General features: G+C 49.0%; 2 protein-coding genes across 2 annotated transcripts; both read left to right on the top strand.

The window, feature by feature from the left end:
• The first annotated feature begins 1589 nt into the window (after window positions 1-1589).
• On the top strand, window positions 1590-7614 carry CHMP7 (charged multivesicular body protein 7). Its single transcript, XM_009869326.1, has 9 exons — window positions 1590-1849; window positions 3361-3546; window positions 3934-4067; window positions 4468-4516; window positions 4832-4951; window positions 5235-5333; window positions 6256-6316; window positions 6471-6632; window positions 7310-7614. The coding sequence occupies exons 1-9, from the start codon at window positions 1706-1708 to the stop codon at window positions 7375-7377; spliced, it is 1023 nt and encodes a 340-aa protein (XP_009867628.1). The 5' UTR covers window positions 1590-1705; the 3' UTR covers window positions 7378-7614.
• Window positions 7615-12473: 4859 nt separating this feature from the next.
• LOC104273870 (D(1) dopamine receptor-like) lies at window positions 12474-13838 on the top strand. The gene has a single exon (XM_009869327.1). It carries the CDS (start codon window positions 12474-12476, stop codon window positions 13836-13838), a length of 1365 nt encoding a protein of 454 aa, XP_009867629.1.
• Window positions 13839-15010: the final 1172 nt, after the last annotated feature.

Raw genomic sequence — 15010 nt, 5'->3', positions numbered from 1 at the left:
AGGTACCGGGGAAGGGTTGGGGGGTGCTGGGCCTGGCAGCCGCAGATTGGAGAAGAGCTTTAAAATCATCGAGTCCAGCCATTGGGCTAACGCTGACAAGTCCTTGGCTGAACCATAAACCTTAAATGCTGAGTCTGCACGACTCTGCAGCGATGGGGACTTTGCCACTCATTCCAGCGCCTGACAACCCTTTCACTAAATAATTCCGTCCTAATACCCAATCTGAACCTCCCTCGGCGCAACTTGAGGCCATTTTCCGTTGCCCAGTCGCTTGTGGGTGGATTCCCACTTCTCTGTAAGCTCCCTGAAGGCCTCCCTCGGCAGGGGCTGGAGGGCAGGGAAGGCCGCAGGGGAGGGATTGCCCAAGGAGGGGCTGTGAGGGAGCTTTGGATGTGGGCAAGGGGAGCTCAGCGTCGCAGAATTGTTGAGGCTGGAAAAGACCTCTGAGATCAAGACCTCGGAGATCGTGCCAGCCTGGAAGATGCTGGCTGATGGGAGAGCACTGGATAAATGGAGCGAGACCTGAGCGAGGGCTCTGTGCCGTTCTTGAGGACATGGCTGTGTGCTGGGGGTGTGGGAGCGGTCGCTGCGCCAGGGCTCGCAAAGGAGAGGAGCACACAGAGAGGTCCGAGGGACTCATGGAATGTGTGGGGTTGTGTTGTGCCGTGGGAATTTGGGAGCCCTGTGCACAGCAGAGCAGGGACAGAGTCAGGGGAGCTCACCCTGGGAGGGCACAGTGGCAAGCAGGGCACCCCCAGGGAAATCCTGGGCTGGGAGGGCTTGTGGGTGCAAGTGTTTTGTGTTAAATTTGGTGCAGGAGAGGTGGGGAGGGACTCCTTATCAGAGGCTGTAGCGCTAGGATGAGAGGTAACAGCTTCAAATTGAAAGAAGGTAGATTTAGATTAGATATGAGGAAGAAATTCTTCACTAGGAGGGTGATAAAGCACTGAAACATGTTGCCCGCAGAGGTTGTGGCACCCTCCATGGAAGTGTCCAAAGCCAGGTTGAATCAGACTTTGAGCAACCTGGTCTGGTGGGAGGTGCCTCTGCCCAGGGCAGGGAGGTGGAACTGGATGATGATGAGATCCCTTCCAGTCCAAACCATTCCATGATTCTCTGATTCTACATTCCCTGAAATGGCTGTGATGACCCACATGCGGTGGCGTACAGGCATGCAGGGATGGGGTGCGCTGGTGTTTGCAACCAGGTGTTTTGTGTTGTGAAACTAGAGCCTGGGACTGATAGCCTGAAGAGATTGAAGAGCAGCTGGAGCTGGCTGAGACTGTATATACCATACCAAAATCTCTAGATATGAGGAAAGCTGTGTTTTCATGCTGCTCCCTCTAAAAACTGACCCTGTCGATCTCCTTGTTTGATGCCCCATGAGTGTCAAGTCTGAAAACTGGGAGAAAGCTTTGAGACTGGAGAAATGGTAAAAAAATGACTCTTGTGACAAGAGGAAGCCGAGAAGGAGTGGAGACCTCTGTGCGCTTTCATATCCGGCAGTAACATGTCAAGCTTTAGCTATTGGTATTAGAAAACACCACGAGTTCTGTGGGTGTACAAAGTGTAGAGGAATGCTTAAAAATTCTCCGTGCTGGCGCTGTTGCTCACTGCCAGTGGCAGGGTTTAGGACTGCCCGTATTCAGTTCTGCCTGCTTGTCTTTTCTCCAGACGTGGCAAGCTGCAGAGAGAGTCCGACTTCATGGCCAGTGTAGACAGCAGCTGGATCTCCTGGGGTGTGGGAGTCTTCATTCTGAAGCCCCTGAAGTGGACTCTCTCCAGTGTGCTGGGTGACAGTAAAATACCCGAGGAAGAGGAAGTTCTGATTTACGTGGAGCTGCTTCAGGTGAGTGTTGCTGAGAGCTTTCTCAAGATTATGCATCTCCAGGGAAAAAAAATACGAGTCATTCTATGTGCTAGCAAGGAAAGGTCAGGATAGAATAGACTTTTGGTTGTACTCACTGGGTATTTAAAAGCCTGGAGAGAGGTGGATTGAATAAGAAGATCAAAGTAGTTTGTATCTACAGATGTTCTTTGAAACTAGCATCTCCAGGGAAAAAAAATACGAGTCATTCTATGTGCTAGCAAGGAAAGGTCAGGATAGAATAGACTTGGTTGTACTCATTGGGTATTTAAAAGCCTGGAGAGAGATGGATGGAATAAGATCAGAAGTAGTTTGTATCTACAGATGTTCCTTGAAACTAACACAGTGACTTTTCACGGACTCCCGAGGAATGGGAGGGGCAGGCTGGCTTGCTTGTCTAGGAAGGCAAGTGGTGTGCTGCGAGACCGCTGTAAATCTTGGGGCTGAGTTCCTGCAAGCGTGGTGTGTGAGAGAAACTTGCAGATTGAATGCCAGCTGTCACAGGCAGGAACGGGTGACGTAGAAGTCGCTGGCTGTCAGTCCAACGTATCGTCGAGCTGAGCTCGCGTGTGCGTTTATTCAGAACATGTGCTTCCAGCTTGTCTTATCAGACCTGATTAGAACTGCCCTTGCATCCTGAGACCCTTTTTTCTGGCACGTTGCTGGTGGTTGGCCTGTGGATTGCGTTGTGAATTTTTGTAGCTCGTTATTCCTCCATCTGACTTGGCCTGTGCGGTGCTGACAATCGAGCCTTTGCGTCCTTCTCTGTGTCACTCTGCGACTGTTAAAATTAGCCCCGAGACTTGCTGCTGCCGCATGCAAATGGTGCCCAAACGACTGGGACTAGCAGAAATGCGAGAACTCTAGATGTGTTCCTTTATTTGTAGTTAGTCTGATAGCAGGCGTGTCTTCCCTCTTGCGGTGGGTGTTCCCCGGCCCTTTCAGAGTGTGTGTGCATGGGAGAGGAGAGAAACTTTTTAAAAAGGTGCCTGGAAAACCACAAGCCCTTGATGTGGAATCTGGGGGTGGATGGCTTGTTTCTGTAGTCTTAAGTGGACCGTAACTCTTGCTTGAAATGGGGGAAACCGTTCTTCCTCTGCCCACAGACAGGTGATGCAAAATGACTTTGTGAGCACAGGTACAGCGTGAATGAAAGAAAAGGGTTTTTTGGGTTTGAACCTGGGAGGGGGGACACGACTTCAAGAAGCGCAGAGGAAGCCAACTTGCTGCCTGTGTAATTCTTATGTTGTTCCTTAGTGCAGGCAAAGTGAATGGTTTTCATGGAGAGCTGTGCTATTTTTCCTTCCATTAATTTTTATATTGCTTTTGAGTGCTAGCGTACAACTCCTCCTGAAAGCCTGTCTGGCCCCAAATAATGATGCCTCTAACTTCTCACTTTCAGCATGTGGGAGGAAGCAGGTGTGGTCTTGGCAGCTGTGAGAGAGGGAAGAGCTCTGTGTAAACTAATAGGCAGCTCTGTTGCTTCCTTTCAGGAGAAAGCAGAGGAAGTTTATCGCCTGTATCAGAACTCTGCACTTTCTTCCCACCCTGTTGTTGCCCTCTCGGAGCTGCGTTCCCTTTGCGCAGGTGTTTGTCCAGATGAAAGGACGTTCTACTTGTTGCTTCTCCAGCTGCAGAAGGAAAAGAGGGTCACGATCCTGGAACAGAATGGAGAGAAGGTACAGGGTAAAGGTGACTGCTTTTGGGTGGTATAATCCCCGTCCTGCATTTCATCTGGCTGGAAAGAATACTTGCTAAATATGGGTTGTTTGGAAACGTAAATTCTATGAACTCCAACGTCGTAACCTGGTTACTGTTGAGATTAAACCCTCGCGTTGGGGCAGCTTTGAATCTTGAGGGTGTTTCATTAAGGCTTTCTGTTTTCACACCGATGTTACTTGATCCTGTCTAGTTTAACATTAGATTCTATGGTGACTGCTACATCTGCTGTTACAAGGCTTAAGCCAGGAGTGTAAAAGCATCTTTTTCCTTCCATCAGAGTGAAAGAATTTCTCACGCAAGCACAGGTTATGGAGACAAGTGACTCGAGCGTTTTCTTTCTTTAGATAGTGAAATTTGCCCGAGGTCTTCATGCCAAAGTCTCCCCAATGAATGATGTGGACATTGGAGTCTACCAGTTGATGCAGAGTGAACAGCTGCTGTCACAGAAGGTGGAGTCCCTTTCCCAGGAAGCAGAGAAGTAATTTGGGGAAGGGTGGCGGGAAGAACGTCCGTGTGCCGTAGAACTTTGTGTTCCTGTGATGTAGTTAGAACAAAGCTGCTTTCTGGAAGCTCAAGTCATTCTTTTCTGTTCAGTAAACATAGTAGTCATGTGGTAGGGCAGGTTTCCCAGTCTTTGTTCCCCGTTCCCATGAAAACAACGTGCAGTGGGTGGATGTCAGAAGTTTTTTGCCAAGATGCGGAACGCGTTCAAGGGCTACTTCTGTGAAGCAGCGATGGCTTTAAGGGTGGATGTATCCAAAATGGGTTGTTACTGGATCACACTGGATTAAAGCGAGGCAGTGAGGATGGTTGCTGATTTGTGAAATAACAACTGCTTGCACAGGAATAAGCTACTTTTCCTTCTTGCACCTGTACAGATGTAAAGAGGATGCCCGGAGTGCTTGTAGAGCTGGGAAAAAGCAATTGGTAAGTACTGATTTTCTTGGGAGGAACTGCAAGTTAAGTGTCTCGGAGCCGGTCCGTAACTGCAGATAGTCACTGGGGTTAGGTGTTGTGTGCTTGAACTCAGATGTGTTGAAGCGGTGGTTCCGAGGCCAAAGGTCTCCATAAGGTGAAGATAATGTATTTGTCCAGCGTGACGAGAAGAGAAAGAGAGATCCCTCGCTCTTAAAGCCAGCTGTTGTGTGCATGCCTTCCTGCAGAGGATTTGCTGGTTATTTTTACGCGTCCTTTGGCTGCTGCCTGCTTTGTGATCCAGGCCTGTGTATCTGATTTCTCCAGGCGCTGAGGTGCTTGAAGTCCAAACGAAGGACAGAAAGGCGCATCGAAGAACTCCATTCCAAGCTGGATGCAGTGCAGGGCATCTTGGATCGTATATACGCCTCCCAGACCGACCAGATGGTAGCGTGTTCGTTTGTCTTGTGCTTCTCACTTTAGCCTCATTCTTCTCGTTTTTGCTGCTTTACCTGCTTGTCGGAGCTTGTGTCTGAGGGGTGCAGGCTGGCTGGTGGGACTTGGTCTGCTCCAGAAAATCTGCTTGTTGTTCTGAATAAACCTGCTTGTGGCTTCATTTTCTGCTAATGTTTTTTTCTGGGGGTCCTGCTTGGATAACAGATCTTGAGAGGAGCTTACTCTTGCCTGTTGTTTGTTCTTAGCATTGTGCACCTTTCTCTTTTATTTAAAGGTATTTAATGCCTATCAGGCTGGTATGGGAGCTCTGAAACTGTCTATGAAGGATGTTACCGTGGAGAAGGCAGAGAACCTGGTGGATCAGATACAAGAGGTATTGAAATAAGAGCAAATAAACAAGCAAGCGGTGTGTAGATGTGTGCAGCAAGCTTGCCCAGCTATTAATGCTGAGGCTTTTGGCACTGTCTTGTTTCTATTCCATATGTCGCGTGCACAAACTGACTGAGCCTTGATCTTTTTAGATCAGCAAGCAGAGGTCTTCAGATAACTGTCAGCATTTGGTTTCACATATTTGCATTTCTTGCTGGCTAGTAATCACAGCTTATGTCCAATTTGTGTGTTTCCTGCGTTCTTTTGGTTAACAATATCATGCAAGCACGCGTCTTTCGTAGAAAATTGTTAGCAAAAGAAATGCAGGTCGTGCCTTTGGAAGCTGGAATGCAACTACATGCCTAAAAGCAGGGTCTTAAAACTGCCTAACCTATAATCTTCTGCAATTCAGTAAAGGAAAGGGGATAAGTTTATTTGGGATGAGTTGAAGAGAGTAATCTGTCTGTATAAGCTGGTGTAAAAAGCAGAAAAGGATTACTTTTTTAGCAGCTTCAGCTCCAGGTACCTAAATAGTGACTTCAAGTACTGAGCTGAGGTGGCAGTGTGTAAAATTTCACAGCTGAGACGTCTTGGTCTGTAACTTCCTGATTTTGTTAGCCTAAGCTGAAATACAAGCTAGTTGCTTATGTGAGAGAGCTAAAATTAGGGGGATTATTTTTAAATTTATTTTACTATGAAACTTTCAGTTTTGATCCTCAAACATGCTGCTTGGTCTTGTGGCACTTTAATAATCCATGTTACTGCTTTCACTAGTGAAAAAACACTCCTGTTGGAAGGATTTCTACTGCCTTTAAGTGAACTTTTTGAGTTGTTTTTTTTGTTTCTGCTTTTGACGTAGGTGGTTACCGTGCGACCTAAGGTTAGTTTATATTCTATATCAAACGCTGTGTATTTTTTTTCCTCAGCTTTGCGATACTCAAGATGAAGTAGCCCAGACTCTGGCTGGAGTGGGGATCAATGGTCTAGGTATGTTTTGGGGTTTTCATCCTTCCTTTAGAAGCAGCACATGGAGTTGCTTGTTATTACGACTAATGATGGATGGGAGTAATAATACCTCAAACATGGACTTGAGTCTGTGCTGCGGAGGTGCTTGGAACTGAACGTTTTCTTTAATCAGCAGAGATGGATACAGAGGAGCTGGAGAAGGAGCTGGACAGTCTCCTCCAGGACTCGACTAAGGAGCCCGTAGATCTGCCTCCTGTTCCCCAGAAGGTGCCAAATCCACCCATTTCTGATGCCGAGCTTGAAGCCGAGTTGGAAAAGCTCTCTGTTTCTGATGGAGGTATGGATGTGGGCAAGTGGTGTCAGCTAGCTGCCGGTAGGAGCTGTGACAGCCTTACAGAATGGGAGATGTTTAGCAGAACTGAAGTCTGAGCCAGAATCCCTCGCACTTCCAGCTACGTGGTTGAAAGCAAGCTCTCTCTGGTGTCCCTGCCAGGTGCCCAGTGGTGTCTTTCACTGCTGGACTTGGTCCAGAGAGAACTTCCCTCTTTGCTAGAAATTCTACCTGGACTGTTTGCCATGTAAGGCCCTGTGAAGGTGCTAGCTCTTGGACTAATTATTTTTCGTTGTTGTTTAACAAAGCCTGTCTGAAGGCAGACAGTGGTTTTTGTATGTTCTATTGACAGTGATAAAGTAGACCAGAATTTTAATGCCTGTTGCTGCCAAGCACGTAGCATCTTCTCTGTCCTAGAATGCTCACTGTGATACAGCTATGTCTGCTTAAACTAGTACTAAACTAGTCTTTATTTAGTAACAGCCAGTGACCAGAGCTTACAGGCTTGAACTGAATGCTGAATTTGCCCTAGACTTGTCTTGGCCAGGAGTAAATAGGCTTTAATTCTTCTTTCAGGAATCTGGTGATGAACAATTGCACAGGACTGTCCGTATAGTTTTCTTCTTATTTGGACACCTGATGTTCTCAAAGCTGATCTCTTTCTGTTGCAATTTTCTTTATAGATTTGGCACAAAAGACTCCCTCTGCTTCCTCTGAACCCAAAACAGCAGCTCTGGGACTGAATCTCTAAAGACCCAACAGTATCCTGTTGCTGCAGTTTGTGAAGTTGTCTTAAGGTTCCTTAACTAATGACTAGAACTTCTGGGAAGAGGGGTAACGCTCCCCTGTTCTTCATGGATATCACTTTGCTCAGCAACAGGATCTCCTGCCATGACAATCCACTCTGGAACTGGCCCCAGCTGGTGTTTGTCATCTCTGTGCCAACATCTGCACTGGTCTCAATTTTTGACTTGTGGTCCCAAGTCACTCTGCGACATCCAGTCTTCCCTTCTGGGAACACACTTCACTATTCTGCCCAGTGAAGATAAACTCTTCGATGTCCATAACAGTGCTCGTTTGGTTTTTGGTTTCTTATTTTAACTTTTTTTTTTTCCTCCTTTGCTGGGGCTGATGTTGAGAACCTGAGTTGCAGCCGTATTGCAGTTGCTCAACATTTGGCTGTTTGTGTGGTTGTTTAAAACACTTGACACATGAGTACTGTCCTTGACATAACTTATCTGCAACAAGCTTAAACACCCGTTGATAGTTCAATCCCTCCCTCTCTGTATTTTGCACGGTCGTGGACAGTTAGACACTGTAACTGTTAAGTTGTAGGAGATTTTGGTGCTGCTCTAGGGGGCAGCAATTGCAAGCACAAGACAAAAGTAATTCCTCTTTCTGTAATGACACTTAAGGCCTTAAAAGGGAGACCTGCAAAAGATTTTTTTTTTTTTTGAATGAAGGAGTTTCTCACTCTGCCTCTTGCCGCAGAGGCTTGTGGTCACTCTAATACAATTGTCTGCTTGCTCTCACTTGAAATTTGAGCTGTTTGCTATTTTTGTATCTTCCCTGTTTGCAAAACTTCTCGGGAGCTGCAGGCTGATGGCCTTTAAGCTCTCGCCCTGAGTGATTTGGGGTGGGAGGAGAAGGAATGCATCGTTTTCCCTTACCGGGAGGACTGTTTTGTGTAACAGCCACGACTTCGCCTTCAGTCTTGATGTTGCAATCCCACAAGATTGTGGCTTACCAGGAAGCCCCAAAACAAAACTCTGTAAATGTTTCTAATACAAAAAAACCCCCACAAACCACCGAGGCCAGCAACTGAAGACGTTTTTTCGAGGCTGCCCAGAAGTGAAACGATCATCTTTTGCAGGTCACTTTTTTATTATGCGTATGCACATGAAAGAGCAGAAAAGCCTGATGCCCGACGTGAATAAATGAGTTCTTTCAGGAGGGGAATGTGCTCTTAACTGGGCTTTCTGCACACAGAGCCTGTGCAGGGGAGCGACTAGCTACGTGTTGATGTATAACCAGTCCTCCTCTCCCTGACTCGGAATGTATTCCTGTCACCGTTTCTACGCTGCCTCCTCTACCAAGCTCCGTGGCTCGAGCTGTGTCGGTGGCAGCTTGGGTGAACGGTAAACTGAGGCTGGAGATCCCAGGTCCTGTTAATTATTGGTGGCCCAGTTTTAGCCCCAGAGGACCAGGGAAGAAATTCAGAGGTGTCACTAGGGTGCTGTGTTGTTGCTTTGTTGGGGAGTGCAGGCTCCTGCCGCAGGTGTGCTGTAGCCAGCTAGCAGGTCACCCAGGCTGCACACGGCATTATGTGAAATGACTTGAAGCTCTGTATTCCTTTCCTTTGTAAATAAATTGGGAGAAAAACCACTGTGTTTTCTGCCTACGTGTAATAAAGGGGAGGAACCGGAGCCCCGTGTGGTGCCTCCTTTTCTTTTCTCTGTGCTGCAGATCGCTGCCAGCGCTTCTGCATCTGAGGCTTGTCTGCTGAAAGGAAAGGGGCAGTGTGCCGGGCCGCTTTGTCAAAAAACTAACTGAGCAACTGCTGTGCCAGAGTTTGATTTCCCTGAGCTTTTTCTCTGTGTTTAAAAAAAAAACAAACAACCCCTTAGTTCTTAACATTTAATTCTAAAAAGTTGTCTGCTTTAGCTTGTACTGGTTTTTGGTTGTGGCACCTTAACTTTCAAGGCTCCTTTTACTTTGCTTCAGCCTGCCTTTACCTTTCCACTTCTTGTGCATCTCACAAATGTGCAGTTCCAAGGCTCTCACAAAACACATTCCCTAAGCCACCTTATTGTGGCCGTAAGGGAAACTGCCCTGCCAGGGAGTCAGTTGGTTTTGTGCTAACCAACACGTAAGCCTTATTCTGGGTCAGTCTTTGTCCAGCTTCTTGTTCTAATTGTAATGAAGCAGTGCAGCCAGCGAGACTGGCACTGATTTTTTCTAATGTCTAAAGAAAATGAATCTAAGTGGAATAACCTAGTGCATAAACTGCTCAAACTAACACAAAGATGCCTGAAGTAAGCTTTGTCATGCATCTGAGACAGCCCTTCTGGAAGAGGCATTTAAGAGTTAAACCCAAGCAGCTGCTGCTTAATTTGAAGTGGCTTGTAATTTTCTTCCTTTGATGCAAAGTGGGGGATGTAATCAAGATGGCTGAATGGAGAATTTTAAGTATATTTTGGTGAGACAGCAGGGAAGGGAAATAGAGGGCAGCTTCTTGCTGGGTGAGGAAATTAAATATAAAAAGCCAGCGCTGAAATTGCCACCAAACTGGAATCTTATCATATTTGAGTGCTGTTTAAAATAGCACTTAACGTGATTCTCGGGGAAAAAAATAGCAGGTGCTTGTGTGAGGAAATGTAGCAACTGTTCAGTAATATAATGCAGTTTTCTCAGTAGAGAAGGTTGCATCTTACCAGGGAATGTGAGTAACTGCCTGTGTTTTGTTGGAGTAACTGCATTTTGCTGGCCCACAACAGCAGAGTCGGATCCTTTCTCAGGTGCGTTCCAAGCTGCACAGAAATTGGTTAATACATGAGATCCCTTCCGTCTTCCCCCCACTGACCCGGCTTTGAGGGTCTGCTTTGGTGCATATTGTGAGTGTGAGATCCTTTCTTGGCTGTTTTTAAGCTCCTAAGGAGGAGGAAGGCTTCGTTGTTGGAAGGGATGATTTCCTGGAAAGCCTCCTGCCTTTGCACGCATGACCCGTGTGCCTTGAGCTCCCAGCCTGTGCCGTGGTGTCAGTCTGTGACGGGTCACCTGCCAGCACCCTGCCCTTGAAGAGAAGCAGGAGCATCCCTTTGCCTGTGTCTGGCAACTTAGATCTCAAAAATATTTGTGCCCTGTAGAAGGAATACTAGAAAATACGAGAAGAACGCCCTTGAGGGCACGGAAGGCGGTGGATCTGCGTGCACCCTTGCGTGGGTCGGTGCACCGCGGGGGTCCTGTGGGCAATTCGAGGGACCCTCCTTTTCCTCTGCGGAGGTGGTGGTGAGGAGGAAGGCAGCTGGCAGAAGAAGGTGAGGAGGAGGTGGTGGTGAGGAGGAAGGCAGCTGGCCTGACACAGAAGACCCGAGGAGTGCTGAGCCGTGAGCCGGCCCTTGGTGCCATCTAGCTGCTCGTCCTGGCATAGGCGCTTGGCGGGAGCAGGCTGCAGACGGCGTAACTAATGAGGCTTAATTAAACAAAGCCTTGAGAATTAAACGCAGTGACACGCTGGCAACAAGTTTCTTTAACCCGTCACAAAGCGAGCGTGCTGTTTGCTTTAGGAATAAGCTTCTTGGTGCTGTATCTCCAAGAGAATAATTGCACTCTTGTTCCAAAGTTGTTCTTGGGCAGCTCCTGCTCGATCTGGGCTTACGCAAAGCCTGGGGCGCAGGGTCAGGTTAATTAAATCTCGGTGTAGCTGAGCTCACTCTGTGTAGATTGGCTGCTGCTTTCTTCCGAAGTGGTGTGCGTGACAGGCAGAGGCAGAGGTCATCGCGATACACTACAGCAGCTCGCAATGTAATGAGGGAATTAATGCTGAGCTGCCTGGTTGTGTTTTCTTTTCAGTTTGATTTGGAAAGCTCTTGCTGCTCTTTCCTACCTTGGCCAGTCTTACCAGCGAGGCATTTCTCAAAAGCAGCCGTTACGGAGCTAGCTCTCGAGGAAAGGTGCCTCCTCAAAGATTCTTTTGGCGTTTCTTGATCGGAGGAGCTCACCGCGTGCCTTTATTTACAAAGTGATGGACTCCAAGTGCTTCCGCGGTTAAATTGTGCCTGAGTAGGTCAGACCTGGCTCCTAACATTGTGGGGTTTTGCCCTTCTCCGTAAGAGGGGAGAGCCTTGCAGAGCCATTTGCTTGTCAGTCAGGAGCGAGAGCTTCAGATTTGCACAAGTGGTTTTTTTATGTGTGTCTTTTTTTTTTTGACTATTTTTTTCTTTTTTCTGTGGACTTGAAAGAGTTTTGCGACAGAAGGCAAATGCCAGTTTTACACCACTTGTAGCTGGGCAGCTCAGGATGAGGGGAGGGGCTGTTTTAGGGTCCTGTATCTCAGCTGTACCTCAGTGCCTGTGCAGGGCATGTAGCTGTCTCTTACTCAGGGATGGAGCACGCAAAATCTCCGTCTTGATTTGCACTGAAGACCCTCAAATCCCACTTGAGTGTTTGTTATTTTACCCCTTCCATCCTACCAGCTCATTCCCAAGGAACATAACCCGTCGGCTGCGGGTTCCCAAGGCTCTGATCTCCTTAGCTTGCAGAGGACCGACCTGGTGAGGAGGGGACGAGCGGGCAGAAGCACATCTCACCCGTATGAAATCCAGAGGCGGTTCACAACAGAGGGAAGAGCAGACAGCAGAGCAGCCTCGCTTATGAGCAGAGAAGGTCCGTCTGCGAGAGCAGGGAGAGCTCAGATTCCCTCTTGCATCCGGCAGCAAGCCCCAGCCTGGCCAGCGCAGGAGGAATTGACTGGGATTCCGTAGCATGCACCAGATCCACAACGGATGAAGAGCTTCGGAGAGAGGGGACGAAGGCTTGCAGCAAAAGCCCTCCCAGCTTGCTCGAGTGCTGGAGGTGAGTGCTGGCTCTCTGTGAGCGGCAGGCTGAGAAGAAAGAAACGTGGGGTGGGAGGCAAGAGGGGAGAAAAACCCAAACACACACTGTCGGCAGGAGACTTGGAAAGGAGTGAGAGCTTCAAACGGCTTTTGCTTGTGCTGGGTGTGAGAGCCGAGGGGCTTGCAGTTGGTGCTTCTGAGATGGCAGCGGAGCAGTAAAAAGGGGGTTTGGATGCTGGGGGGGGCTCGGAAGAGGTGTGTCTCTCCAGGGACCAGAACAAAAGGGGAACCCATGGATGGTTTTTACTCCTCCGCAGAGGGAGGAGGGCAGGATATGATCAATGACACCAGCAGTAGGAAGAGCTGGGCAGGAGAAAGCAATGCCACGTTGTCCTTCCGTGTGGTGACAGCTGCCTTACTTTTCCTTCTCATCCTCTCCACTCTCCTGGGCAACACCCTGGTGTGTGTGGCTGTGGTCAAGTTCAGACACTTGCGCTCCAAGGTCACCAATTTCTTTGTTGTCTCGTTGGCAGTGTCCGACCTCTTTGTGGCTGTACTGGTGATGCCCTGGAAGGCTGCCACTGAGGTGGTGGGGTTCTGGCCCTTTGGGGCTTTCTGTGACATTTGGGTGGCTTTTGATATCATGTGCTCCACAGCCTCTATCCTCAATTTGTGCATCATCAGCGTGGACCGTTACTGGGCCATTTCCAACCCCTTCCGCTACGAGAGGAGGATGACACAGCTTGTGGCTTTCATCATGATCGGGGTGGCTTGGCTACTGTCCCTCTTGATCTCTTTTGTCCCCGTGCAGCTGAAGTGGCACAAGGATCACGAGCTCCTTAACCAACGGGAGCTTAGTTTTAACGACACCAAGGAGAAGGAGAACTGTGATTCCAGCCTCAACAGAACTTACGCCATCTCGTCTTCTCTCATTAGCTTCTACATCCCTGTTGCCATCATGATTGTGACCTACACCCGCATCTTCCGCATTGCCCGGCGGCAGATCCGCAGGATCTGCTCCTTGGAGAGGGCAGTGGAACATGCCCCGAACTGCCCCAGCAGCGACTGCCCTCACGAGGCCTCCCTGAAGAACTCCTTCAAGAAAGAGACCAAGGTCCTCAAGACTCTGTCCATCATCATGGGTGTCTTTGTCTTCTGCTGGCTGCCCTTCTTCGTGCTCAACTGCCTGGTGCCCTTCTGTAATCTTGACCTGCGGGAGCCGGGAGAGCTACCTTGCGTCAGCGAGACCACCTTCAACATCTTTGTCTGGTTCGGGTGGGCCAACTCATCCCTCAATCCTATTATCTACGCCTTCAACGCAGATTTCCGGAGAGCTTTTGCGACCATCTTGGCCTGTGACTGCCTTTGCCCTAGCAACAGGGTGGAGACGGTGAATTTCAGCAACGAGCTGGTCTCCTACCACCATGACACCACGTACCAGAAGGAAGTGGTGACCCTCAGCTACCCCCAGCTTCTCCCCAATGCTGCTCTGCAGGTCGAAAGCAACGAGGTGTCCCTTGACAAGGTTTCTCAGGTCTCCGAGCCCTCTCCCAGCACCTGCCCTGCGGACGCCTTGCCTGTGCTGATGCACGTGGAGTGCAACATGGCCATCTCGCTGGAGAAGGTCACCCCTTTCCCCAGCAATCCGTTCCACTGAGATGAGGGTTGGGAAAAGGGCGGTGGGATGGTCTCGAGGAGAGGTGGAAGCAGGGATAGTCCTGCAGTTGCCTGTTTTCTGGGGAATTTGAGGCTACTGGGCTGTGGATATCGCACTCTCTGGGCAGGAGTTTGCATTAGGAAGTGTGGAAGAGCCAGAGTGATTTTCCAGCTGGCTCAAAGGGGTTCAGATGTGTGTTCTTGTAAACTCGCAGTTTCAGATCCAGCCCGAGTGGGCAGCAGCGATCTGTGTTGCTGCTTTTTCTAGCTGACTCGTGGACAAATGTTTTCTGCAAAAGACAAAAATACAAGGGCTCGAATTCCACTTTCCTTGTGACTTCAGCTGAGAAAGCAAAGACTTGTGCGGTCTGTGGTTTGCCGAGCCGAGCCTCCGTGGTCCATGAAGTGAAAACACAGCTGTGCTTGTGGGGAGAGGGGCTGGTTTTGCCACCAGTGGACCGTGCAGGAAGGAGGTAATGGCCTTGCTGGGATAACTCTCTGGGGCTCACCTCTGTCTCTGTTGCTCGGGCAGGTCTGGACAGGTTTGCAGCTGCATTTCCTGGAGCCCTGAGGCTGTGCTTGGTCACAGCTTGTCTGGAGCTGTTGCGGGGAAGGATTTGGCATGCTAAAGGTCTGCTCTGGCCCCTGGAGCAAGGAGCCAGCCTCTCCAAGCAGGGACACAGACAGCTGAGAGCACGCTGGGATGAACATAAACTATGTTTTAGCCCCAGGGTGTTGGACCTTCGCTTCGAGGGTGTCAGCCCTTCAGGCTCTGAGAGCAGAGAAGAAAATCAGATGCTAAAGCAAGAACATTGCTCTTTTGGTTTCTGCGCCTCCGCCACACCTTCCATCAGTCAGATCTTCCTCCTTTTCCCAGACTGTTTCGTCCCCTCTTTACTTGGTTCTCCCTCTAATTCCCTTCCTCCCCCATTTCATTAAGGATCCTGCCTCTCTTGCTGTCTCATTTCAATGATAATGCCTTGCTCCCCTGGACTCTTTAATTAGCCCTGCTGAGCTCGTTAGCTGGGGGTAGAAACAGCAAGTGCGCAGCCCCCAGCATTTCAGTGCCGGCGGTGACACGGTTGACTCGAGAAAGATGATTTGATCGGTGCCTGGTGAAACACGGCAGCAGCGAGCGGCACATCCGTGTCGCCTTGAACCCGAGACATCTTT

This window comes from Apaloderma vittatum, unplaced genomic scaffold, assembly GCF_000703405.1.
Source record: "Apaloderma vittatum isolate BGI_N311 unplaced genomic scaffold, ASM70340v1 scaffold28955, whole genome shotgun sequence".
NCBI lineage: Eukaryota > Metazoa > Chordata > Aves > Trogoniformes > Trogonidae > Apaloderma > Apaloderma vittatum.
Note: the sequence above shows the minus strand (reverse complement) of the source record. Positions and strands in the feature narration are given on the sequence as shown.

Bases quoted from the DNA above. Each gene is read 5' to 3' on its own strand.
- CHMP7 (XM_009869326.1), top strand. From the start codon at position 1,706: ATGGCCAGTGTAGACAGCAGCTGGATCTCCTGGGGTGTGGGAGTCTTC. The intron at 4,068-4,467 runs GTAATTTGGGGA...GCACCTGTACAG, and splicing joins CTTTCCCAGGAAGCAGAGAA to ATGTAAAGAGGATGCCCGGA. The intron at 6,317-6,470 runs GTATGTTTTGGG...TTTAATCAGCAG, and splicing joins AGTGGGGATCAATGGTCTAG to AGATGGATACAGAGGAGCTG.
- LOC104273870 (XM_009869327.1), top strand. From the start codon at position 12,474: ATGGATGGTTTTTACTCCTCCGCAGAGGGAGGAGGGCAGGATATGATC.